A 26,926-nucleotide genomic window follows, 5' to 3' on the forward strand; every position below is an offset into this window, starting at 1 on the left:
GAGTGAAACTCTGTCTCAAACAAACAAACAAATAAATAAATAGTATGAATAACAACAGGCATCGGCACATAGCCTGTGAGTAATTCCTGCCTTGAACTGGCCTCCTTCCTTCCCTAAGAAAACCATCCTGTTATTCCTTGGGAACTCATAGGACCTCTGACTGGGGCAAGAAAGAAACTGAGGCAGGGGCTGCCTGACTCTCCGAGCCCCTCAGCAGATCATGGTAGAGGTCATGACCTCTCCATGTGACATCACACGGATTGCCACTAGCAACAGGCTGCATGAATTTCCCGCTCTATAAGTAAACAGAGAGAAAAAAATCCTCGCTGTATGTGAGGATAGCCCCAGGAGGGGGAAGTCTTGTAAAAGTCAAAAAAGGCTGTGACTTATGTGACTTCACTGCACACATCCAGCTGGACTTCTCACCCATCTCAGCGGGAGGGTTGTCTTGAGACAGTTGAAACAGCGAAAGGGTTTGGAAACGGTAAGCTATTTCAGGTAACACTTGACGTTGCCAAACCAGCGATAGCAGCACTTCAGACTGTCACTTTTGATAATGTTTGCCTATAAACTTTTCCCGTGTGGTTTTTGAAATGGCGCCCAAATGCAAACAGAGAACAGATGGGAAACCTGAGTCTTGCCCCGTCCAATCACTTCATGGAGAACGGATGACAGATTTAAACTGTTAAGGAAGAAAAAAGCAGTTTCTACCAACGGCATAGCTCACACTCCATTACTTTTCACAAATTAAGCCTTTTCCGGGGTTTTCCACGGATGGTGTCTTTTCCGACGTCTAGATCATCCTAGTTCCAAGGATGTGGTGGGGTCGCCCTGGAACACATCCCGCTGAGGTTTCTCCCTCCTCCAAAGTCAGAGGTGTGCAATCCCTAAACACATTCCTCCAGGAAGAAGAAAGGGAGACAGAGAGAAATCCCTGAACAGACTCCTCTGGAAGAGAGAGAAGGAAGAAAGAGAAGGAGAGGGAGGAAAAGGAGAAGAGAGATGGAGAGAAGGAAAAGGAAGGGAGAGAAACGGAGGGCGGGAGAGGAAAGAAGAGGAAGGGAAGAAGAAGAAAGAGAGGGGAAGGGGAGAGGAGAAAGAGGGAGGGAGCAGAGAGAAGAGGCAGGTTAGGAGCACACCGCCAGGAGGCATGTCCTGTCAGGGTTGTGGGCTGCAGGAAGAAACCCGTTCTTACCTAGAAGCACAGCTGGGACTCCCACAAGCACTGTAACAGGAGTGCTGGGGGAAGGGTAGTAAAACGGCCTTGGGTTCCTGGTGCCCTCCCACACCTCCTGCCACCTTGTACTGGATAAATGTCATGGCTGTAGAGCTGCCAGAGTCTCTACAGAGGAAACAGAGTCCGGCTACAAATGTTGCTATATAGTCACCGCACACAAAGCACATGACAAGTAAGTGGCCGCCACCGTCCTCCCTGTTCCAGTAGCCCCCACTGGCCCTCTTAGTCTGGAAGATGTCCTATAGTGGCCACGCCCTGTCCCAGTAAGAAGTCTTAACTGGTGAATACCCAATTCTCTGTCCATAGGAACAGAGGAGAGATTTCTGCAAGATAGGAATTCTGGAAGAGCCCAGCCCCCTCTTTCCTATGGCACAATCTGGGTCTTGCTGGCATCAGAACTCATCAGCAGAAAGAAATAAAGGAAATGGAGGCCAGGCACGGTGGCTCATGTCTGTAATCCCAGCACTTTGGGAGGCCCAAGCAGGCAGATCACTTGAGGTCAGGAGTTCAAGACCGGCCAGGCCAACATGATGAAACCCCGTCTCCACTCAAAACACAAAAATTGGCCGGGCATGGTGGTGCCTGCCTGTAGTCCCAGCTACTCAGGAAGCTAAGGCAGAAGAATAGCTTGAACCCAGGAGGCGGGGGTTGCAGTGAGCCCAGATCACAGCACTGCACTCCAGCCTGGGTGAGAGAACTAGACTCCATCTCAAAAAAAAAAAAAAATTAAAATTAAAATTAAAATAAAAAAATAAAGGCAATGGAGTCCCACCAATGAAATCAGAACCAACCACCTTTGCATGTCCTGCCATGAGGGCCGTGCACACAGCAACAAACACAGCCTGCTGCAGCCCAGACATCCTCAAAGCCTCCCCTCTACATGAACCGACTTGCAAGAAGACCAAATTCCTCACATCAAACAGAGACCTTATAAGGCATAGGTACTACGTGTTCTTTAAGGGGGCAAAGAAGGGACAAATACTCCGCACAATATAAAGATGAAAGTTCTCTACCTCGAGAAATACTGCCAACATAAAAATGGAGAACAAAAAGAAGTCAAAGCAACAAATAACAGATAAGTAGGCAGGCTGAAAGGGTGCAGTCCTCTCTTTCTAACCAGTTGTCAGGTGTCTGGTAGACACGAGTCGGGATTCTCCCTAGTCGCTAACAACAGCTAACAGCCGCCTCTGCAGCAGTAGCTGGACTTCTTCAGAAACTCCAGACTGGCTCACATTCCTGGTGATCAGATGGGATCATGGCTAATGTTTCCAATATGGTAACCATTAAAAATTATATATTTAGGCACACCCCTCACATCATTTAAGTCTGCCTTTGAGAAACATGCTGGATGGCTCTTCATGTTTGAAAGAAATTATGTTGCTGCCCATGAGAAAATAAAAATGCACACAGAGTGAAGAGTCTGAGAATGTACTCCCTGAAGAGTGAGTCACCCGTGTCTCCCAATGTCCCCACCCAAAGCGGAAGTCCGCATTCCCTGTTTTGTCAGTATCCCTCTCGCTTTTGATCTGATGTTTTCAGCTGTTCATGACAGTGTTCTCCAAAAAGAGATGCACAGAGGGAAGGTTTTCTCCCTGGTCCCAATACGTGTATTAAACTCATATTTCACGAGCGAAAAATTTCCAACGGACCACTAAGACGCAGGCATTGAATCAGTACTGTGTGCATAAACTCCCAGATATAGGCAGCTTTGCTTGTGCAAGAACTTCAAAATTGAGTCCTGGCCGAGCGTGGTGGCTCACACCTATAATCCCAGCACTTTGGCAGGCCCCAGCAGGTGGATCACCTGAGGTCAGGAGTTCAAGACCAGACTGGCCAACATGGTGAAACCCCATCTCTACTAAAAATACAAAAATTAGCTGGGTGTGGTGGTGGGTGCCTGTAATCCCAGCTACTCAGGAGGCTGAGGCAGGAGAATCACTTGAACCTGGCAGGTGGAGGTTGCAGTGAGCTGAGATTGTGCCACTGCACTCCAGCCTGGGTGACAGAGTGAGACTTTGTCTCAAAAAAAATAAAAATAAAAATAATTTAAAAAAATAAAAGGTCGGGTGCAGTGGCTCAAACCTGTAATCCCAGCACTTTGGGAGGCCGAGGAGGGTAGATTACCTGAGGTCAGAAGTTCGAGACCAGCCTGACCAACATGGAGAAACCCCCATCTCTACTAAAAATACAAAATTAGCCAGGTGTGGTGACAGGTGCCTGTAATCCCACTACTCAGGAGGCTGAGGCAGGAGAATCACTTGAACCTGGGAGGCAGAGGTTGCAGTGAGCTGAGATTGCACCACTGCACTCCAGCCTGGGTGACAGAGCGAGACTTCGTCTCAAAAAAAAATAAAAATAAAAATAATTTAAAAAAATAAAAGGTCGGCTCTGGTGGTTCATGCCTGTAATCCCAGCACTTTGGGAGGCCAAGGAGGGTGGATTACCTGAGGTCAGGAGTTCGAGACCAGCCTGACCAACATAGAGAAACCTCGTCTCTACTAAAAATACAAAATTAGCCAGGTGTGGTGGCGGGTGCCTGTAATCCCAGCTACTAGGGAGGGGGAGGCAGGAGAATTGCTTGAATCTGGGAGGCAGAGGTTGCGGTGAGCCGAGATCACGCCATTGCACTCCAGCCTGGGCAACAAGAGCAAAACGCCGTCTCAATAAATAAATAAATAAATAATAAATTGAGTCTTTTGTTCAGAAAGCATTTTCCAAAGCAACCAGCCATTAGATCATATAGCACCCAGGAAATAGATACTTGTGCTACAAGTTATGTTGAAGCCCTGCGTGCCCCAGCTTGGATGTACAATGAGGAGTCTGTGTGCCTGGCTGCCTGACCAGCCCAGCCTGAGCCTCCTACCTTCTGAAAATACACTTGCTGGACACAGCAGAGAAAGCTGGGACATCTTCAGCCCTTCAGGGCTTCCTGGAGCACACTGTTCTAGGGAAAACCCTTTCATCAAAAGGCATGTGGGGGGCTCGCAAGGAGGTGAAGCACTGAATAGGATGTGCCTGGCCTTTGATGACACAATCTTAGGGTGAAGAGTGGCCCTACAGAGATGTCACTCTCTAAAATGAATGCATTGTGATCTCCAGTCCTGAAACTGAACCCTCCGGTCCTAAAACGCTTCCATCCCCTGAGTCCTAATGACAGTGCTCAGCCAGAGGCAGCTCTCTTCATCTTACAAAGTAGTAAAGCACCTATCTTAACAGACAGCTATACCCCAAGCCTCTCATGGTCCCTTAGCATTAAGGCTATGGCCTCATTTTTGTCCCTTCTCTGGTGACTCTTCAGAAAAGGCTGGGGGTGTTAAAGGTACAGACCAAGGCCGGGCATGGTGGCTCATGCCTGTAATCCCAGAACTTAGGGAAGCCGAGGCAGGTGGATCATTTGAGGTCAGGAGTTCGAGACCAGCCTGGCCTACATGGTTCTGAAACCCCATCTCTACTAAAAAACACAAAAATTATCTGGGCACGGTGGCAGGCGCCTATAGTCCCCGCTACTCGGGAGGCTGAGGCTGGAGAACATCACTTAAACCCAGGAGGCGGAAGTTGCAGTGAGCTGAGATCGCGCCACTGCACTCCAGCCTGGATGACAGGGCAAGACTTCATCTCAAAAAAAAAAAAAAATATATATATATATATATATATATATATATATAAACAGAGAGAGAGACCAAACAGACCTGTCACTGACACCGAGACTCTGCCATTTACAAATCGTGTGACCTTGAGGCACGTCCTCGGAGCAGGAACAATAATAAATGAGATAGGACACAGAAGGCACCCGGCACAATGCCTGGCACTTACACATCCGCCATCAGAAAGACCTTCCGGCTGAAATCCTCACTCCTCCGCTAAGCAGGAAAAAAAGCAAAGCTGCCTAGCCAGGTCTTCTCAGTGTGGAAGGTCAGAAAGTGAGAGAGGAGGGGGCAGGGCTCCTGTTCTATTTCTCAATCCCTAACACAGAGTTGGGGGTTAATTACCTTCAGTTAGCATTCTGCTTCCTGCTGGTGCGTGCACGTGTGTATGTGTTCCTACGGACAGGAACATGTCAAGGAGGTCTTCTCGCCTTTCTAAGAAACTTCTCCTTCCCTACCACCTCTCCTGTATCCATGGATATGCCCAAAATTCCACCTCTGGTTCTGGTCCTTTCCCTGCATTCCAGTCTCCTGGGCACCTGTGGCTTTTCCCACCTCCTCCCCGCAGATGCCACTCAAGTCCCTGCTTGTAGGTTCATATTTCCACCTGCCCAGGGGGAGGAAACACATAACCTGGATGTCTGCAGAGGTCGTATCCAAAACAAGCAAGTGACCTTCAACCTCCTCCTCTTCCACCAGCCTCTTCTCTTACACGATGAAGGGAGTCATACCACTGAACTGCCACCCAAGGTCCAAGACAGCCCTGAAGCCCCTCTTTTCCTCTGGCCCCTCCTCTGATCAGTCCCGACAACCCTTCACCTATTAAGCCTATCCCTGATAGAAAGCTTAGCTCTGAAAGAAAGTACGAGCAAAAAAACTGCATCCCACAGGCCTCCTCCAGCCCTCCACAAGACCTCTGCAATGCGCCTAACTCATCACCCATGGTGCGTCCCTTGTAGCCACTACAGACCCCCAGAGAAATCTTCTGAAAAGCACATGATCTCTACTTTTTAAAAAAGGCACAGACCACTCCAAAGTCAGAGAGAATAAAACCCAAAGAACATCACACGCATTGAGGCTTGGTTGCTCCAAGCCCCATATCCCCCTCTCTCTGACACTCTGGCTTGCCTGTCCACGTGGTGGGTACTCTTCCCTCTACCTACGAGCCCAGCCTGCTATGCTGCCTGGCAGGCTCCTATTCAGCTCAGTTCCTATAGCCCCTCTGTGAAAATCCCGATTCCCATTAAGACACTGCACTGCTCCCATCTCATCCTGTTCATCCTCTAGCACATGCACAGCCAAAGACAATCTGCGTCCCCCACCCACTCCACCCAAAAGATGTACGGAGAGGGACTGGAGCAGGGATCAACGCAATGTTTCTCAGACTTTACTGTGCATAAAACCATGTGGCCAATTTAAGACAGCTTCCTCACTCCCACTTCCAAAGATTCTGGGTCGGCCAGGCGCTGTGGCTCACACCTGTAATCCCAGCACTTTGGGAGGCCGAGACGAGTGGGTCTCTTGAGGCCAGGAGTTAGAGACCAGCCTGGCCAACGTGGTGAAACTCTGTCTCCACTAAAAATGCAAAAATTAGCCAGGCCTGGTGGCGGGAGCCTATAATCCCAGCTACTCGGGAGGCTGAGGCAAGAGAATCACTCGAACTTCAGAGGCAGAGGTTGCAGTGAGCCGAGATTGTGCCATTGCACTCCAGCCTGGGAAACAAGAACAAAACTCCGTCTCAAAAGGAAAAAAACAAAACAAAACAAAATATTCTGGGTCAGTAGGCCTGGGGGTGGAGACTGACATTCTTTATTTCCCACAGGTGAGGCCTGATCCTGCTGGTCCAAGACCCACACTACAAGAAGTTCAGCTCCAGTGTCCAGGGATGAGAGTTTGAGACCTGCCTCTGCCGGTAGTGAACGTGTCGGCTTGGACAGCCTCACATCGCTGAGCCTCAGAGTCACGCTTTAGAGAAGAGAAAAACATCTCCAGGGGTGCCTGCTGCAGGGCAAGGTCACCACAAGGACACAGTCAAAGGCTGCCCAGGAAGGCCTCTGTATACTTAAAGAGAGGGGCACGTCTGAGAGCGAGCACTCCTCATCCTGGCAGGTGTGGGGTCGGCGGGGGGCGGTCCCCATCGTGCAACTCAGCCCTGGCCAGGAGGGCACTCCTGGGTTCCTGTTTACCGGGCATAGCTGATACTAACTGGCCGGCAGATTGCTTTTTGCAACCATGTGAGCACCTCCATTCGCATTCCTCTGACTTCAAAACAGCTTTTCTTTCAAGTAAACAAGTAGGTCTCATCATATATAGGTTACCTAAGTGAGGATTTCTGGAATGTTCCTAAATGAGACTAAACATCTGAAGATTTTGTGAGATTCATCATTATAAACACCCATGTATGATGCCTGTTTAATTTACAAAGAGGCCTGTGGCTTCTTAAAATACCTTCTACTATTCATCTATCCAACACATCTGAGAGTAGCTGATATTTGTATGTGGGGCACAGTAACACACCACAGAATTCCCTTGAGATGAGAACCCCAGCAGGGCTCGGGAGCCAGATACCTTACCCCAGCCCCACAGCATGCCGGGAATAACCCTGCCAACACCAAACCATGGGCAAGAGTCCCCACAGCTGTGCCTCAGGCAGTCCACAGAGCGAAGGGCCTGCATTACTGCGAGCTGGGATGGCTGGCCTGCATTCCAGAGAGCATACCCTAAAGCCTGACTGCATTCCAGGAGCAGCTTTGCAGGGACAGTCACCTTGCCACACTTACTGTTACCTGTGGCTCCTAGAAGCTGCTGCTGGGACAAGCTCACCTCCCTGATATTGATGTAAACATTCAATAAATGGTGCATACTCCAGCGGATACATTTGCCCTGTATGGGCCCTGAAAGGTCAGATCGATGTCCAAATCCCGTTTGACATTTTCCCCAAGCAGGCCCTCCCACACTAAGCACTTTCTGAATAAAGAAATACTTTTAAAGTGGCCAAGGCTACAAAAGAAAAGGGAAGGTTAAGAGTTATTCAAGAGGGCAAGGCTGCCTCCTGCTTTCTCAACTCAGGGCCTTCTGGGGGTACTGTTCGGCAAGTTGATTTAAAGGGCTGGGCCTTTCTTCGCTCAGCAGGACCTGGTTCCAACACTCCTTCAGAGGCTGCAGATGTGTCCCCAGCCTGATCCCCTCAGCAGCATCCCAGCCATTTGCAAATGAAGCGGCAGCAGCTGGAGACTGGGAAACAGATGGTCTTCCTCATTTGAATGGGTTTGATCGGGCTGCTTGAGGCTCAGCAAGTTCAGGCCTGGCCAACATCGAAATCCGTGCGGAGGCCTGAAGGCACAGAGTTGTGGCCCGGGGAACCGGCAGCAAGCAGCTGAATGGGAATGACCTGGTGGAGAGGTTCCCCATGCTGCCTTCGGGTGGACGGGACACGATCCCAGCTGGCCTTGCACCGCAGGACCCAAGGAAGGCAGGTCGGAGCCACAGGGATCACTTTTCTCCTGTGTTTTGCAGAGGAAAGAAAAACTCCCTCGGGGAATCCTGAGCCGGAGGACCGAAACCCACATTAACTCAGGACATTCCACGTTAAGCGCGGGCGCCACCACAGTTCACCTTTCTTCCCTGCTCCAAACCGCATACTTGCATAGAGGTAAAAGCTTCAAGAAAACAAACAAACAAACTTTGAAGAGTCACTACTTCTCACAACCCTCCAAAGCAGCATTCGGAGGGAAGCTTTAGAGCTCAGAAGGGCTGTGCGCGGCTCCCACGAACATAGGCTTCCTGGGACAGGGCATCCCCCGGGCAAGGCACCTGGGAGGAGGCAGATTCGCCATCCTGCCCACACCTGACCTGACTCCCCTGACCACCCTCCGGCCATCTCTCTGCCTCCACATTGGCCTGGCAAGAAACTCTGCCAATTAGAGGTAGTAACAGAAAAGAGATAGGAAGCAGGCTGAAATGACCCACTTGAGTGGAGGCTGCCGGGATGCCCTTGACCCGCCTCCTCACTCGCCACACCTTCAAGGGCAAGCACCTCGTAAGAGGGGAGAAGGGGGGCCTCTGAGCCCAGCTGCACACATGCACTCAGCAGCCTCTGCTCCGCCTCCATTAACATCAACAGGTGAAGCCAGCAAGGGACAGCAGAGAGGCTAGGCCCCGGACAATCACCTCACTGGACAAGGGGTCAACCTAGCAATGCACCTAGCAGGCCAGGTGGCTGGTACTGATAAGGGTCAACCTTGCAATGCAGGTGGGTTTGCTGGGGAATCCAGGTGGGTGCCACCTCCTTAAGGGGAAGCCCAGCCTCAGGTGTGGTGGCTAACACGTGTGATCCCAGTGCTCTGGGACGCCAAGGTGGGAGGATTGCTTGAGCCCAGGAGTTTGAGACCAGGCTGGGCAACAAGTGAGAACCCATCTCTACCAAAAAAAAAGAAAAGAAAAAAAAGAAAAATCAGCCTGTGCCTGTAGTCCCAGCTACTCAGAAGGCTGAGGTGGGAAGATCGCTTGAGCCCAGGAGGTCCAGGATGCAATGAGCCGTGATTGCGCCACTGCACTCCAGCCTGGGTGACAAAGCAAGACCCAGTATTAAAAAAAAAAGAAAGAAAGAAAAAAGAAAAAAAGCAGCTTTCTAGTCCCAGTCCCTGGAAACTCCTAAACATGGGGCACATGCCTCCGGTCCATGATTTTCCTACACAGGATCTTCGCCTTTGATTGGACCTAGCCCTTCATTTTTTATTTTTGTTTATTTATTTTTATTTTATTTTATTTTATTTTATTTTATTTTTTCTTTTTTTTTTGACACGGAGACTCACGCTGTTGCCCAGGCTGGAGTGCAGTGGCCGGATCTCAGCTCACTGCAACCTCTGCCTCCCGGATTCAAACGATTCTCCTGCCTCAGCCCTCCCAAGTACCTGGGACTATAGGCGCCTGCCACCACGCCCGGCTAGTTTTTGTATTTTTAGTAAAGACCAGGTTTCACCATGTTGGCCAGGCTAGTCTCGAACTCCTGACCTCATGATCCACCCACCTCGGCCCCCTAAAGTGCTGGGATTACAGGCTTGAGTCACTGGCGCCTGGCCCTAGCCCTTCATTTTTGCAATTATTTGACAAGAGCCTGTCTCCCCCACTCAACTGTTTATTGCTTGCTATTCTATCCCCGCAGAACCTGGCACATAGTAGGTCTCAAAAATTATTTGGGGAACAAATGAACGAAAAAACTCAAAGAAACCACAGCAATTACCCTGCAATCTAAAAATCATGTTTATACCATCTTGCCTCTGCCAAGCTCTGAAAGTTGTCATCGCATGGGGAGTTGCAAATTTAAGAGGGAAATTTGTAGCATCTCCTAGTCAAGAACTCTACAGCCAGGCGTGGTGGTTCACACCTGTAATCCCAGCACTTTGGGAGGCTGAGGTAGGTGGATCACCTGAAGTCAAGAGTTCAAGACCAGCCTGACCAACATGGTGAAACCCCGTCTCTACTAAAAATACAATTAGCTGGGTGTGGTGGTGCACATCTGTAATCCCAGCTACTCTAGACGCTGGGGCAGGAGAATCACTTGACCCCACGAAGCAGAGGTTGCAGTGAACCAAGATCGCGCCACTGCACTCCAGCCTGGGTGACAGAGCAAGAGACTCTGTCTCACAAAAGAAAAAAGAAAAAAGGAATTCTACAACTTTCCTCCAAAACTCAACTCCCACTTTGAAACGCCTGGGACCCCGAGTGCTCTGCAATCGCTGTACAAGTAGCCAAGAACAAAGTTCAGCTGGCTAAACCAGCCTCGATTCACCTCCACATTAGCTGGTACTGGGGTTCACTTTTTATTTTTAATACCAAACTGATCTTTGCTTGCTTTAAAAATGGGCTCCATTTCCTGGCCTCTTTTTTTCCCCTAAGGACATCCTTCCTGGCCAAGACTGGAGAAAGAGTAGGTATTTTTGCTTTTGGCCTTTTCATTCTCGGAATTTTTTCTTTTTTGGCTTTCTTAGTCTCTGCTCCTAATCTCTGCAGAAAAGTGACATTAGAAGGGTGGGGGAGGCCTTGGTGCTTGTTTCCATGACCACAGATTGTGGGAGTCCTGGGTACAGGGGTCTGTCTATGCAGGTAGGCCTTGACTTCCTACCCAATCGTAAATCAGAAATTCTGGGAAGAAAAGCTTGACATAATATCAAAGTGGCAACAGCTGAGGGTTAGCAGGCACTGGGACAAACCAGCAGAGACATCCAGGACAAGGAATAACTGGGGACGGCCCGCTCTGCTGAGATGGGTCACGCGTCAATGGGCAACAGAGGCCAGCCCTTCTTGTTCTGGACTCCTACAGTGTGGCGCAGTCTGGACCACCAACTGGGACCCAGTCTCCCATTGGTCTCCTTGGCAGCAGTCAGGGTTCACCTCTTTCCAATAAGCCACATGCCACCAGAAGCCATTCTAGAAGAATCACAAAGTATAATTATTAAACATTTTTATTGCCTGGAATTTTTCTTCAAATGACTTTAGGAGAATTCGGTATGGATGTGTGAGAAGGAAACAGAATCAACCAGCGGTGTCCCTAACAGGTTTAACAGTCAAATGACAGATTTAGGAAAGAATGAGTGGTCACCACATTCTCCAGCAAAAAAAAAAAAAAAAAAAAAAAAAAACCCTCCTGCTCAGGAAGGAGAAGGGAAATTTTTCTTCCACCAACACATTCACCCAAAGACCTGGGCCCACACTCGCTAACGATGAGGTCCTGGAGGAGTCACTTGATCCCCAAGAATTTCAGTTACCTTGTCCATAAAATGAGAACAGGAATACCCAAGATGTTCTGGGTTATTAAGATGGGAGATAATATATGTTAAAGTACCTAGCACAGAGTCCAACCATGACAGGCACTCAATAAATGGTAGCCAGTTATCATCACCACCATCATCATCATCTCAAGGGATGGGCTAAAGAAACACGACCTCATCCATACTGCCCCCATTTCATAGTCTGTCCTACCAAGTAACCTCCATAGGGGTATCACGTGCAAATGCTTGTTCAGCTCCCGTCCACTTCAGTACTTTGGGTCCCATCACAATTTCCTTAAGCTCCCTTCCACGCTGACGAAAATCTCATCTAGGAGTGTTCAGGAGAGGTCACTACAGGTAAACATGGCAAGGATGACCATAACATGTTATGGCACTCCCCTCTCCAGCCTGGCCAAAAGCAGAACATACCACACCGCACCCCACCCCAACCGATCCCATAACCCCACTCCATCCCGTACCCCACCCCAACCAATCCCATAACCCCTCTCCACCCTGCACCCCACATCCCACACCACACCCCAACCAATCCCATAACCTCCCTCCACACCACACCCCACCCCAACCGATCCCATAACCCCTCTCCATCCTACACCCCCACCCCAACCAATCCCATAACCCCTCTCCACCCTGCACCCCACATCCCACACCCCACCCCAACCGATCCCATAACCCCTCTCCACACCACACCCCACCCCAACCGATCCCATAACCCCTCTCCATCCCATACCCCACACCAACCAATCCCATAACCCCTCTCCATCCCGCACCCCACCCCAACTGATTCCATAACCCCTCTCCAATGTTCTTCATGGGGCCTAATGGCAATGTGACAGTGTATTTTGTATTTTGAAGCCTCAGACAGAACTCTTTTGCCAAAATACATTGTTCTTCATGAAGTATGTGTCTGCTGTTATTATTACAGAGCTGCAACTGACTTTTTTCAACAGAGGGGAAAAAAAAGTCAACCTTGAACCATTTGGACTGCAAGCAGCAGGATGTTCCCATTGCTAAAATCCATGGGCCTTGCAAAAGCCCAAGATAATAAAAAGGGTTGGACAAATCCAGGGCCTAGAGCCAGTTTTACATTTTAATTAATGCAAACGCCTCTCATCAGACAATTATCACTATACACTGTAAACATCTTATTGGTCCAGGAAATATTAGTTTTAGATTTACTTTGACAGGAAGTGGGACAGGGAAGAAATCGGCATTTAATGAATACCTACTCTGGGCCAGGAAATTCAGTAGGGGCTTTACATTTCATTTGCATTTAATCTGCATATGCACCCTTCAAGATAGATACTATCTTTGAGGCTCAGAGAGGTTATCTAATGTTTCTGAAATCACAGCATCAGTAGATAGTGGAGAGATTCAAACCTACCTCTCAAGGTCAAGTTCCCTCTGTTAGTTTCTGTCTCCAGAAAGCATACCACACGCCATCCAAAACGATTTTAATCAATTCTATTTTTAAGAATGGCAGATACAGAATTTAGATTAAATGCAGAGAAGATTCTTATTCTTTTAAAAATTCGACTGGCTTTAAATTTGAAACATTTATAAATGTCCACGACATATATTCAATTGTGCGTCTATTGCAGCCAGGTAGAAATGCAACATGCATTGGTGGAAATCCAGGAGGCTTAGCAGGACAAGAAGGCTCCTTAAGGCAGCCACACATCTTTGGGGACAATCCCACTGTCAACTGACAATCTGAACTTTAAGGGTGTTCATAGAGTTTAAACCCTAAACTTAACCATTGCAATGATCTTGACATTCATTTTATAGTACATCCCCCCGAGCACATACACACACCATAGATACACACATTTGGCCTTTTCAATGTCTGGATACTTTTAAAATATTACAACTGGTCAGTATGGAAAATTTAACAGTAAACTGTCAGGTATAAAAATGGGTCACATATAGTAATATAGGAGCTCAAGGGTTCAAAAATAATCACGACAATTTATATAGAGTTTATTAACGTTAGAGATCAGAATTGAGTTTTCTCCAAGAAAGGTGCTACATAAATCATACAAATAAATGCGTCCCTTGTTCTCATTCCTGAATCTATCAGCATTTTCCTTATAAGCTATTTTTAGCCCCCTCATAAAACACATTCAGCATAACCTGAAATTCTCTATGTGTGCATTCTATTCTGAAATGAATTGGAATTTACCATTCTTTACTTAGACAAGGGGTTAAAGGAAAGAATATACCACAGCTTAGCTCTCTGATTCAAAAAGAATCAGAAGTTTTTGGCCAGGTGCGGTGGCTCACGCCGGCGGATCATGAGGTCAGGAGATCAAGACCATCCTGACTAACACTGTGAAACCCCGTCTCCACTAAAAATACAAAAAGTTAGCCGGGTGTGGTGGCGGGCACCTGTAGTCCCAGCTACTTGAGGCAGGAGAATGGCATGAACCCTGGAGACGGAGCTTGTGGTGAGCGGACATCACACCACTGCACTCCAGCCTGGGTGACAGAGCAAGACTCCGTCTCGAAAAAAAAAAAGAATCAGAAGTTTTTAAGAGTGGCATGATATGGCCAAAGTCCACAATGGCGCAGAATTACTTACGGTATTCCAAAGTGGAGTAAATGACACATTCAGCATCTGAAAGCTCTGGCACGGTACACGTTTCCCAAACCAAAATTACTGAAAATCTAAAGCATGCCTATTTTACTTGACACACACTCTTCAAGGATGACCGTGGCTTGTCCCAACAATTCATACTTTTATGTGAATATTTAAATGGTAAGAGCTTGAAGTTATATGAATAGAAATCAGCCACCACATACAAATCACGGCAAGGAAAAAGAAACTTGTAAAAAGTGTGACTTTTGTCTATTACAGAAGGAGACATCTTCAAGACATGAAGGACCACCACAATAACCTGTCCAGCATCTTGTTCAATCAGACCTCTTTTTAAATGAACTTAGCCTCTGAATAGCCAAGGCAATCCTAAACAAAAATAACAAAGCTGGGGGCATCACATTACCCGACTTCAAACTATACTGTAGGGCTACAGTAACCAAAACAGCATGGTACTGGTATAAAAATAGGCACATAGACCAATGGAACAGAATAGAGAGCTCAGAAATAAGGCTGCACACCTACGACCATCTGATCTTCAACAAAACTGATGAAAACAAGCAATGGGGAAAAGACTCCCTATTCAATAAATGGTGCTGGGTTAACTGGCTAGCCATATGCAGAAGATTGAAGCTGACCCCTTTCTTATACCATATACAAAAAATCACCTCAAGATGGAAGAAAGACTTAAATGTAAAACCCAAAACTATAAAACCCTGGAAGGCAACCTAGGCAGTGTACCATCCTGGACATAGGAATGGGCAAAGATTTCATGACAAAGACATCAAAAGCAATCACAACAAAAGCAAAAATTGACAAATGGGATCTAATTAAACTTAAAAGCTTCTGCACAGCAAAAGAAACTATCAACAGAGTAAATAGACAACCTATGTAATGGGATAAGATATTTGTAAACTATGCATCTAACAAAGATCTAATGTCCAGCATCTATAAGGAACTTAAATTTACAAAAGAAAAACAACCACATAAAAAGTGGGCAAAGGACATGAACAGACACTTTTCAAAAGAAGACGTATATGCATCCCACAAGCATATGAAAAAAAAACAAAAGCTCAACATCACTAGAGAAATACAAATCAAAACCGCAATGAGATACCATCTCACACAAGTCAAAATGGCTATTAATAAAACGTCAAAAAATAATAGATGCTGGTAAAGTTGTGGAGAAAAGAAAACACTTATATACTATTAGTGGCAGTGTAAATTAGCCCAATAATTGTGGAAAGCCGTGTGGTGATTACTCAAAGAGCTAAAAGCAGAACTATCATTCGACCCAGCAATCTCATTACTGGGTATATACCAAAAGGAATATAAATCATTCTACCATGAAGACACATGCACACAGATGTTCATTGCAGCACTATTCACAATAGCAAAGACATGGAATCTACCTAAATGCTCATCAATAACAGATTGGATAAATAAAATGTAGTATATATACACCATAGAATACTATGCAGCCATAAAAAAGGACAAGATCATGTCTTTTGCAAGAACATGGATGGAGCTGGAGGCCACTATCCTTAGCAAACTAACACAGGAACAGAAAACCAAATGCTGCATATTCTCATTCATAAGTGGGAGCTAAATGAGGAAAACTCATGAACACAAAGAAAAGAACAACAGACACTGAGGTCTACTTGAGGGTGGAAGGTGGGTGGGAGGAGAGAGAGGAGCAGAAAAAACAGCTGTTGGGCACTAGGCTTAATACCTGGGTGATGAAACAATCTGTACAACAAAAAACCCCCATGACACAAGTTTACCTATGTAACAAACCATTACATGTACCCCCAAACCTAAAATAAAATTTAAAAAATTTTAAAAAAACAAAACTTGGCCTCAAGTTCTTGACCAAACTACACTAAGAAGGCAAGTCAGGGAGGAAGACGGTGTGGTAAAGATGGGGTATGGTTAGCAACACCAAGCATTTCAATGCTAAGAAAGCTAAAAAAGTAGAGCCATCTCTAAATCTCATATGGGATACAGCAAAAAAGATGATAAAAAATGCAAAACTTAAGGCTAGAACAGGCATGGCGGCTCACACTTGTAATCACAGCACTTTGGGAGGCCAAGGCTGGAGGATCGCTTGATGTCAGGAGTTGGAGACCAGCCTGAGCAATATGGTGAGACTCCGTATCTACAAACTATTCTTAAAAATTAGCCAGGCTTGCCGGGCGCGGTGGCTCAAGCCTGTAATCCCAGCACTTTGGGAGGCCGAGACGGGTGGATCACGAGGTCAGGAGATCGAGACCATCCTGGCTAACACGGTGAAACCCCGTCTCTACTAAAAAATACAAAAAACTAGCCGGGCGCGGTGGCGGGCGCCTGTAGTCCCAACTACTCGGGAGGCTGAGGCAGGAGAATGGTGTGAACCCGGGAGGCGGAGCTTGCAGTGAGCTGAGATCCGGCCACTGCACTCCAGCCTGGGCAGCAGAGCGAAACTCCGTCTCAAAAAAAAAAAAAAAAATTAGCCAGGCCTGTAATCCCAGCTACTCAGGAGGTTGGAGGACCCCTTGAGCCCAGGAGTTCAAGGGTACAGTAAGCCAAGTTTGAGGATACAGTGAGGGTACAATTGCACCACTGCACTCCAGCCTGGGTGGCAGATCAAGACTCTGCCTCAAAAAAAAAAAAAACAAACAAAAAACCAAAGGCTAAAATCATCTCTCAAGGAAAAGAAAAATAGAGACCATAAGCATTTTGCACAGTTGCATAAAACCCACTGGATCAGAATTATCTGTGGAATAGCCCAAAAAACTTCCAAAAAATAATTTCTGAACTGCCTACAGAGATGTCCCCCTGCTCCTCTGCTAAGAATCAGACCAGTACAGTGGAGAGTAGCACACCAGCTATATTTCCTACCCAGCTTAATAGGCAGGTACCCAAAAATCAACTTCCCATGTTTTCCTTTAATGACTGAAATTAGCTTCAATGGAAATGTAAGAGTAAACTAGATTAGAGGGAGTTTTTAACAATTACCCTGGCTAAGCAAACACCTAAACAACAGTCTGCAAACTGGAAGACTAGTGGATACATTTTATTGAAACTACGAACATGAAACAAAACACTTCCAGTTTAAACACGACCCCAGTTATTTCACAGCCATGTAATTATTTGTTAAGTCTGATATTAAAAACACCTCATATTGGATTGCTGTGGTTTTGTGAATTCTCACCCTCAACTGGGTCAAAAAGACTTGAAAGGAATAAAGTCTTTACTTATGGCTCGATGCGGGGCCACTGGCATAGTATAAACGCTCTTTTAACTGGTTGAAATAAACAGACAAAACAGAAACACACACATATACCCCAAAGTTGAATCAGAGCGAGCCAGTATAGAGATGATACAAGTACCAGTTCTCTGGGCTTGCCAGATTTTTGCTCTATAAGTAATATTAAACATGGCTCTTGGTCTATGAATTGTGAAACACTTTATATACTAATAAAGAATGTATACTTCATTGTGTATTTAACTGCATTTAAGCCTGCATTTGGTTTAATTGACCAAGAATAAGTCCTTGTTCCAAAACTAACTATCAAGTTACAGTCAACTCTTAAATATTAACACTCATATTGAAAAACAAAGATGCAGATAATACAAAACAGAAGATTATTTTAAATCATTCACTCTTGGTATGCGGATATATTCTTTCTTCCTTTCTTTTAACTTGCAATTAAATGCGTATGGCTAATATTATGGCATTTACAATACTTCTAACAAAGGACTTAAACCATACTGGAAAAATCTGACTTAGGGAGGTCTCTGTGCAGATCCTGTCCTCAATGTTTCTGCTACTGAACTCTGGACCAACTCACGCTGGTCCAGGAAGGCATCCATCACCTCTCAGAAGATTGACAAAAAATTGCTACACAAACTACATTTTTTTCAGGTTGTTACTTTTCAGAGTCACACTCTGTGGAGGGCGGGAAAGTAATTAAGGGTTTAGGGTTGAAAAGCCCTTTCATTTTAGCTCCTACTGGGTTGGTGTAAACAAAGATGCCATTAATGTCAACAATGACTTAATTAACCAGAGTAGGTGACAATGTCAGGAAGAACTTGAAAGTAAGAGTTGCCCCCTCTCAGGGTAATCAAGCTTGACTATACTTCAAATATTTATAATGTTAATCAACAGAATAGTACTTGGCATTGAGGACTGCCCCCCTTCGAGTCAACCATGTTTTCACTCCTCTGCTGGTCCCCTATAACAATGAATGGCCAAAAGGAAATTAACAATGAATGACCAATTGGAAAACTCATACTTAATCTGAAATATTAAAAACTAAAATCTTCTAGAGATTATTTTCTTAAGTCAACTAAGTGGACCCAACTCCACTGCTACTACTTCAGAAAGGGTCCAAAAGACAAATGATATATATATGATATATATGACATATAATATGATATGACATGACATGACATTGTACAAAGCCAAGATGACTAACCATATCCTTTCCCTGAGGGGCCAAAAGAAAAGGACCCTCTAGTGTTAGGGCCCAGGCTTCTTCTTCCTGGAACTTCTCAGTCACATTTTTCTCCTATTCAATAGACATTATCTAAACTGAGCTTCCAAATAAATTAGCAAACCAAGAAGTCTTACAAGATAAGACCTTGGTGCGCTGAAGGTCAAGGTGGAACTTACTGCTAACCAAGCTATAGTTGTTCTAACCATGGAGAACTGATGGACAGGGGCACAGGCACACACGCACGCGCGCACACACACACTCTCTCTCTCTCTCTCTCTCTCTCTCTCTCTCTCCAATTCGCCAGCACAGAGCCTAAACCTGAGCCCATTCTCCGTTGTTAAAAACTCCGTTCTCATCTGTAATTCAATGACCTTCCTAATCACCTCTGACACTAAAGCAGTACTCCTGCAACAGAAGAACTGGTCTCAGGGCTCAAATCAGTGGCCAGTATTAGACTAACAGATGAGGGGAAGTGGGAACCCTACAGAAAGCAAACACAGCTTTCTGGAAACACCAAGGCCCCCTCCATCCAAAAACAACTTTCTTCTCAACTGTCTCCAAAAGCCTAGATGTTTTTTGACCTTGTGGCACCTGGCACAGCCAGCCCACGGGACTGGGAAGACCCATGTTCCCAGCTCACTGGCGACAATGGTGACAAGGCCATGCACCTGATACTTACTGGATGCCAGCCCCTGTGCTAATTGCTCTTTAAGTTCAGGTCAAATGGAAATCTCCTAACAACCTTTTGGTGGAAGAGTCAGAAGACTTCTGAGGACATTAATATTCAATGACTATTAATGAAGAGACCCTAAAAATCATCTTTTCAAGCCCTCAGATGACAGAATGGGAAACTGAGGCCCGGGACTTGTATGCTTGTCCAAAGCCGCCTCTTTGTCAGGTTTTGCACCTTCCTCTAAAACATCTTTTCTTTTCCACCTCATAATTCTCGATGCAAATGAACTCATAGCTCATGGAAACTATGAACCCATAAAAATGCACAAAAGGACATTAACAAAATATTACCTAAAACTTCCAGAACTTCATGGACCTCCTTCCTGATCCATAAGTGCATCGACAGATCCCAGGTTGAGCAGGCCTGCTTCCAACAATACCCACATTGTTGGATTTAAATTCTTACACAAAGACTCTTTTGGGGAACTTCGTCCCTTTCCACTATTTCTTCCCTCTGCCTCACCTGTCCCTCCCTGCATGTATACACAATTTTAAACTTCCTTCAAGAATTAAATATAGTAAAACAAATCCTCCGGGACCATTTTACACTTTATGTTGAAATAAACTCACAATAACGCTGCTCTGAAAAGCCAAATGAAAAATGACAGTTTTTCCCTAACCTGGGTTGCTCCTAAAGCCCACACTGTAGGAAATCCCAGCTCAAGCTTCCTCAGTTTTTGCTGAGCCACGCACTTAAGGGAAAACTAGCAATTACGGAAACATCCATTTTAATTATTAGCAAAATTAAAGAAGTACAGGCATGACTTTCAGAAACCAGGAACTTTTTCCCTCTTACATGAAAGCCCTATAAAAATGCATCACCGCTGCAAATTACATTCATCCTGGTGTCCCAGCATAAGTTACCAAGAGGCAGTTCCATAACTGGCCAGTAGCTGTAGCTATACAAGCCTCAGACACAAACTCTACCAGATTGGGAGATGTCACCACACCCATTAATTATAGAGCTGCCATCCCTCTGTGTAACAGAAAGTTCCCCAGTCTCACACGATTGCTTCAGGTGATAAGTGCTTCGGTCCTCATCCTTTAATGACACATGCCCGGGGTCTTCCTGGGGAGCCCATGTCTCTCAGAACTCTCATCTCAGAGGGACACACCCCTCCTTCCTAAATTGTCCTGATCCGGCTAAGGAGGCTGGGCTCTCTGTCCTCTCCAAGCCTACCCCACTGGGTAAGTGTGCTGTATATTCACCCCATGCACGGGATGTGTTCCCAGAGCAGCTCAGCTTATCCCAGACACCATTCGGACTGCTGCGGGTTCCTAAAGCCAGGCAGGCACCAGGTGGGCTCTCTGCAAACAGGTTCATTAAGTGGCGATGAGTGCTGGGATCTGCCGTTTTATTCTCGGATTACCACTCAAAAAATAACTCAGCTACCAATATTCCCTCCTGATGACAGATTTCAATGCAGCACCAAGTAGAGGCTTGGCTCACGTTGTCTCCAAAGGGCTGGGAGAGAGGTTTCAAATCTGCTAAGCTGAACAATTCAGCCTCATGTAGTCCTCACAACTGGACTTACACCTTGAAAATTAAGTTTCCAAAGCTGTGACACCAATGCATGCCCTGTGATACTTGGAGCTTCTCAGCTGGAGGAGATCCCCTGGCACATTCACTTTCAAGTTTACCTAAAATAGAATCTGCCACTTTGTGATGATGCATTGCTTAAGTATTAGGAATTACAATGGCTAAAAAAAAAATTCTGAGATGTCAAGCCTCTCTCTCTGCGCTAAACTTCAGAACCTTCTTTTCTCCTTAAACAATGAAAATAAGACATCAGCATTTCAGATGTTGGCAATTTCTTTTAGTGGTTCCTTTTGTCAGAAAATAGCAATTCTTTACATTGTAAGGAGTAGGAATGCTGCTAGGGGAGACTAGAGATGACATTCATCCTCCCAAGGTTCGTCCCTTTCACAGCTCTCGCGGGCGCTGGATAAAGGTGAGCTCCAGCTGCCTCCCTCACCCAGCACAGAGAAACACACACAGCAAGAAACCACCAAACTATACCATTCTGCCTGCAGTGTTGCAGCAAAGGACCTTCCCTCATCAGCTCTGCCTTGCGGGGAACCAAGAGACCACCGTCAGGTGCTCTTAGAAGCCTCATTTACAATGCAAGGGTAGCTGCTTCTAAAACAGGCCTTAACAATCTGTCCCCAGACAAATCCCAAAACAAACTTGAAAAGTGAAATTAAATGACTTACCTTCTGGCTCTAATGTGGTATCCTCAACTAAACTGAAGGAGGGCCGGGCCAGGGACAAGGTTGCCATGGTGACCACGACCAGGCAGATGAAACGACCCCAGCTGACCATGGTTACGGTACCAATCCCCGGTCCTCTTCCATATCTCCATGTGGACGTTAATCCCATCTGCACACTTCCTCTACGGGCATGGACTGCGCGCAATGCCTTCAGCCTGTCGTGGGCTCAGGGACCGAGGCGCTGCCGCCGCTGCCTCCGCTGCTGCTGCTGCTGCAGTCACTAAAGGAAAGAGATTGGCGAGTCAGGGAATCTTCCCCAATGCCAAATCACTCCAGCCCAAGTGGGATCAAACCATTTTTCAGCCTCTCAAATGTGTGCAAACAGAGTTCTTTTTCATTATCTGCTAAATCCTTCCATCCTCACCTCAGAGTCCCAGGTGATTCCACCAGACCGGTCCACAGAAATGTGTTAGGCTAATCTTTTTAAAAGCATACTTTTAAGAAACAGAGATAAAACAGTAGCTACAGGACTCAGATACGTGCAGCCACTTCAGTGAGGCAACGTGTGCTCTCTTCTACTATCCACTATCGCCTCCACCGCCCTCAATGAGCAGAAGCAACATGACCTTAGTTTCAAGGGCAACTACAAAAGCAAGTTAAAAGTGCTCGGGTTGGCATAACCAACCTCATTCCCTCCTCTTAGTCCAACTGAGCTTTAGAAAGCTAAACTGTTGGAGGCGTCTGCTCACAGCTCCGCATTTCTGCTGGGCTGGAGCTGAGCAGTCTGTCCCACCCTCACTGTAGCTCTTGGGAAGAAAGGAGACCAGCAAAATCAAAAGAATCCCAGGAAGGCTACAGAAAATTCCCACCAGTTTACACTTGTCAGGATTCATTTTCAAATGGAGAAGTGTATTTCCGTCTTCCGCCAAGCAGCCACTTATGAAGAGTGAACACAACTGCAGCGCATTCAATGCAGCTGATCCAAAAAGGATTTCGAAGCCTGAATTCCCTTCCCCTGTGACTAAATGGCAGTCCAGGGCTGCTAAATGTCTTCAACCTCTGTAGAAGGGTTAGGAAACTGAGCAGATGCAAATTCTGATGAATTATGCAGGAATTTATTAATAATGATGATGTAAATTATGTAAATTTTAGTCATGGTATGTGATTGGACCAATAACTTTCAATATGCAAACCTATTGGCTAAATGTTCACAGTATAAGTTAGAAGAGGACACTCAGCTTACTATTCTATTCACCCATTTGATCCAAGGGAAAGAGAATTTTCCAAGAAAGCTTAATACATTCCAAGCAACTTTAAATTCACTCAGTACCCTCTGTGACTAAGGGTAGAGTCAAAATGCACAAACTTTAGAGAATGATTAAAACAATCACAAGAAAGGGCACATCAATCTCAGGCTTCGGATTCTGTGAACCGCAGGAATGAACCACATTTTCTAACATTGGGGGTGGAGGGAGGCCTTTAATACAAAAATTTCTAAACTCTACATTTTTTATGTACCCACTCGATGTTTCAAGTTATGACATAGGATTTCAACACTACTGCAGCCTCCCCAAATCTTATCATAAAAACTGCTCCTTTTAGCTTTGACTGAGGATAAAAATGGATGAGGGAAAAGAATATACCACATCATTTCCAAAGGAGGAATAAAGAAAACCTCAGCTTCAAAGATAGCACAGGTGAAACGGCATGATTCGCAGCAAAAACAAGAAATGTGTGCAGTTGTGTGTGTCCACGGTGTGTGTGCGTGCATGGTGTGTGTGTGTGCATGTGTTTTCAGATAGCTTGAAAGATTTTTCCTCCTAACTTTTCTTTCCTCTTAATCAAGAGCCTCAAAAGATAATTTCGGATCTATTTCTACACATATGTGGGAGGAAAGTACACAAACATTCTCATTGATTTACTAAGCATTTCCAGAATGCAGGGGAATTTTCTACCTCTAACACGCGTTCAGGAACAATCCTAAGTCCTCGCAGAGGTTTCGCCCCAGGCTCCTTCCCCAGCCTGCTCCCCTACCTGTCCCTAACCAGAGGAGCCTCCTTGGCTCCAGGCAGAGAAAGGTGGACAGGGCTCTCCGCTGAATCTCAAGCCATTCCATCATCCTGCTAGCTTGCACTAGAAATTTGCATTTCAGCCATTTCCAGGTCCAAGCCCCACAGCAGCCCCCTCCCCAAAACTCTGGAAGGCGGGGACCTAAGGCGACAGGTCTGCACAGTTCCTCACCCAAGTGGACAAAAGTATGGTGCGACCTCCTAGGCAGGATAATTAGGTCCCCAGGCTCGGTGTTGGGAACACAGGCCCAGCATGCCGCTGGCGGCCACAATCCCGGCTTCCTGCCTTCAATACCATAATCCTTCCTGGAGTCTGAGCCCCAGTGAAAGCCCCAGCGTGTTTATTTTTCCCCTTGAAAGGGAACTCTCTTCTCAGCCTGCACGCGGGAGGAGTTGTCACCCTCCCTCTGATGGATGGCTCTTCACGGCCGCCCGCCCCCCCGGTCCATTTTCACCTCGGCACAAGCCTGCCCCCAAAGACAGGCAGAGTGACAAGCAGGAAGGGCTTGGCTGCGGAGTGGTCCCCATGCCAGGCCTGTGCTGGGCTCTTCAATTTACCATGACATTCCCAAAACCCCGGCCCTCCAAGAAGTCAGATCAATACAATGCCCTCCGCTTTGGGCTTCCACCTAAGGGGTGATCTGTCGACACACCGCTGGCTCGGCCACCGGGAGCACCTGGCGTTTTCTTCCTAGGTAGATTTCACATCAGGAAAGTCAACAGTGCCCGGCTCCTCCAAAGTGCAGACCCATCTCTTCGCTTAAGGCCTCCCTACTTCTCCCCAGCACTGAGTAGGAGCGGGAGCTGTCAAGGGGTCAAGTCTGGGGGGGAAATTCCTCAACAAATTGAAATCTCAAAACACACACACTGACTCAGGACCACAATGCCCTCCCAGTTTAATGCTTGCGTCCAATCAGAACTTGCGAGCAGCTTGGGGGTGCTCCTCACCACCACCCCCTTTCAGGGCAGCACTTCTTTCATTTGTTTGCCTGAAATATCCTGTTTTTCTCCCCCTTTTCGGGGCGCTAAAGAGCTCAGAGAAATCTGCATTTTAATTGACATTCCAGGGAAAGGGAGAGGGGCGCCTGATTGCTTTTCTATTCAAACTAAACAGGCTTTTCAGATGAAAATGAGTCGAGCCCGGTGGAAGATTTACAGGGATTTGGGACCAGGGGGACAATGGAGTTTTAAATGTTGATAGCGTTTCACACCAAACACATAATGGGTGCCCTGAGTTTGAAAGCAGGTTTGCCTTTAAGGGTAGGTTTTATTGTATTGGGCGAAAAGAAGGAGGGTCTGGAGAACGATCTGCAAGGGAGTGGGGTGCGAGGAGAGCGACAGAGGCTGGTGCCCCCGGGCCGGCCTCCTGCGCCAGGTTCGCGGTCCGCGAGGGTCGGAGCCAGCGCCACGCAGGGCCCTCGGCTGATTTCCCCAGCGCGGCCCCGTCGCCGAAAGAATGAGCAAGAATGAGCGCGCAAGTTAGAACTCGCCTGCGCTTTCGACATCTCCCAGCCGCTGCGGCACAGCAGGCAGACGAACTAGAAAAAGTCGGTCCAGTTCGCCCCCTAGCCCCAGGCGCGCTGCGCTCCCTCCAGCGCCGACGGCGGCTGTGGGCGAGGGGCGCCCCGGCACCGACAACCGGGCACTGGAGCCGTCGCCTCCCCAACAGTGCCACCCTTGACCATCGCCACCCCTACGGGATGTCACCGGCCCCACCCCAGCGGCCCCCTCCCGAAAAACGAGTCTCCGTGGGGCCTGGATGGGACGGAAGTTCCCAGGACCCACGGATGGAGCACCTCAGAGATGCCCCCTGGGACCCGGCCTGCGGGGCTGTGCCACGGGCAGGCGAACCTTCCGCCAGTCTGCTCTGGGGTCGGAGAAACGCGCCCAGTCAGCGGGAATGCGCCCGCCAGGGTTTGACAGGGAGGGGGGCGTCAACGCCAGAGGCAGATGTCAGCATCTGGATGGGGGTGGCAGAGGCAGAACTTCCCGAACACCGGCCGTCAGCACGCACCCACCTCCCCCATCACCTATGCAGCCACAGAGAGAGGACACGGAGCGCCCTCCACAATGCCAGTCCTTCCGCGCCCCCCGCCCAGAGGACTGTGCACCCGGCGTCCCGGGCTCCCCTGGCGTCCACGTCCCCGACTGGGGAAGCTCCCCAAGGCGTCTTGCGCGGCGATTACCTTGAATGGCAACGCTCCTCCGCGATCTGTGTTATCCCCGCGCCCCGCGTGGGTCGGGATGGAGAAAGCGACGAGCCCGGGGTTGGGGGGAGCAACTCCAAAACGCAGAAGAGTGGTCCTTGGGTCTTCGCCGGCGCCAAGGCTCCCGGGCTTCAAGAGCACCCCAGGCTGCGGAGGAGCGCGGGCATGACGCCCGCCGGCTGCCCTCGGATTTGGGGAAGGAGAGGAAGAAAGGACTCAGGCTTGGCGTCGCCTCCACCAAACTTTGCTCTCGAGTTGCGAAGGCTCAGAGCGCGCAGGCAAGCTGCGGCCTCGGGGCCCCCGGGGCTCGCGGCCGGCCCCCGCCAGCCCGGAGAGCAGTCGCCGCGCCGGGCCAGGTACGCCGCATGCAGCCCCGCGGCGCCCGAGCTTTGTGGCGGCCGCGCGCGCTCGCTCGCCCGCTCCGCACCCGCCGCCCGCCCGCTCGGCTCTCCACCGCGCTCTCCTGCCGCCGCCGCCGCCCGCGCCGCCGCCGCCGCCTCCGCCTCCTCGCGGCGGGTCACGCCCCCGCTGAAACCCGAGCCGTTTCCTGGACGGCGGCGCCCTCTCTGCCAATCAGCGCCGCGCGCCCGGGCCGCCCCGAGCCCCGCGCGGCTCCCGACGCCTCCGAGCTGCCGGAGACACCGGCCGGGGAGGCTAGGGCCCGGCCGCGATCCGGCCGTAGGGATGCGGCGACAGCCTCCGAATAAGGCCTGGTCCCGCGCCCCGCGCCACCTCCTCCCTCCTCCCCGGGCGAGCGAGGCTGGCCAACGGCTCGCTGAGCGGCTGCGTTACGTTGTTTTATGTCAAGTTAGAAAACAAGTGACCAAAGGCTCTAACCCTGCCCTCCCCGTAAAGAGACTTTGAAATGCGCCTTCTTGGTACTGCGGGGAGGGTTGTCAGGCAACTGAAGCTTTTGGAGGAGAGAAAGCAACTTGGAAATGTTCACAGGACATTGCATTTT

At 47.9% G+C, this 26,926-nt stretch overlaps 1 protein-coding gene across 5 annotated transcripts in view; it reads right to left on the reverse strand.

The window, feature by feature from the left end:
• The window catches only part of FGFR2 (fibroblast growth factor receptor 2), a 121,653-nt gene extending 95,011 nt beyond the window's left edge, over positions 1–26,642 (reverse strand). For 3 of the 5 annotated variants that reach the window (XM_025396746.1, XM_025396745.1, XM_025396743.1), the window contains exons 1-2: positions 25,945–26,642; positions 21,693–21,969 (exon numbers count right to left, since the gene is read on the reverse strand). In XM_025396746.1, the coding sequence (XP_025252531.1) occupies positions 21,693–21,858 (166 nt within the window). In that variant the 5' untranslated portion in view covers positions 21,859–21,969; positions 25,945–26,642. Of the gene's footprint in view, positions 1–21,692; positions 21,970–25,944 lie in introns of those variants that run through there. The other 2 variants (XM_025396744.1, XM_025396748.1) reach the window with 2 other exon arrangements.
• Positions 26,643–26,926: the final 284 nt, after the last annotated feature.

This window comes from Theropithecus gelada, chromosome 9, assembly GCF_003255815.1.
Source record: "Theropithecus gelada isolate Dixy chromosome 9, Tgel_1.0, whole genome shotgun sequence".
NCBI lineage: Eukaryota > Metazoa > Chordata > Mammalia > Primates > Cercopithecidae > Theropithecus > Theropithecus gelada.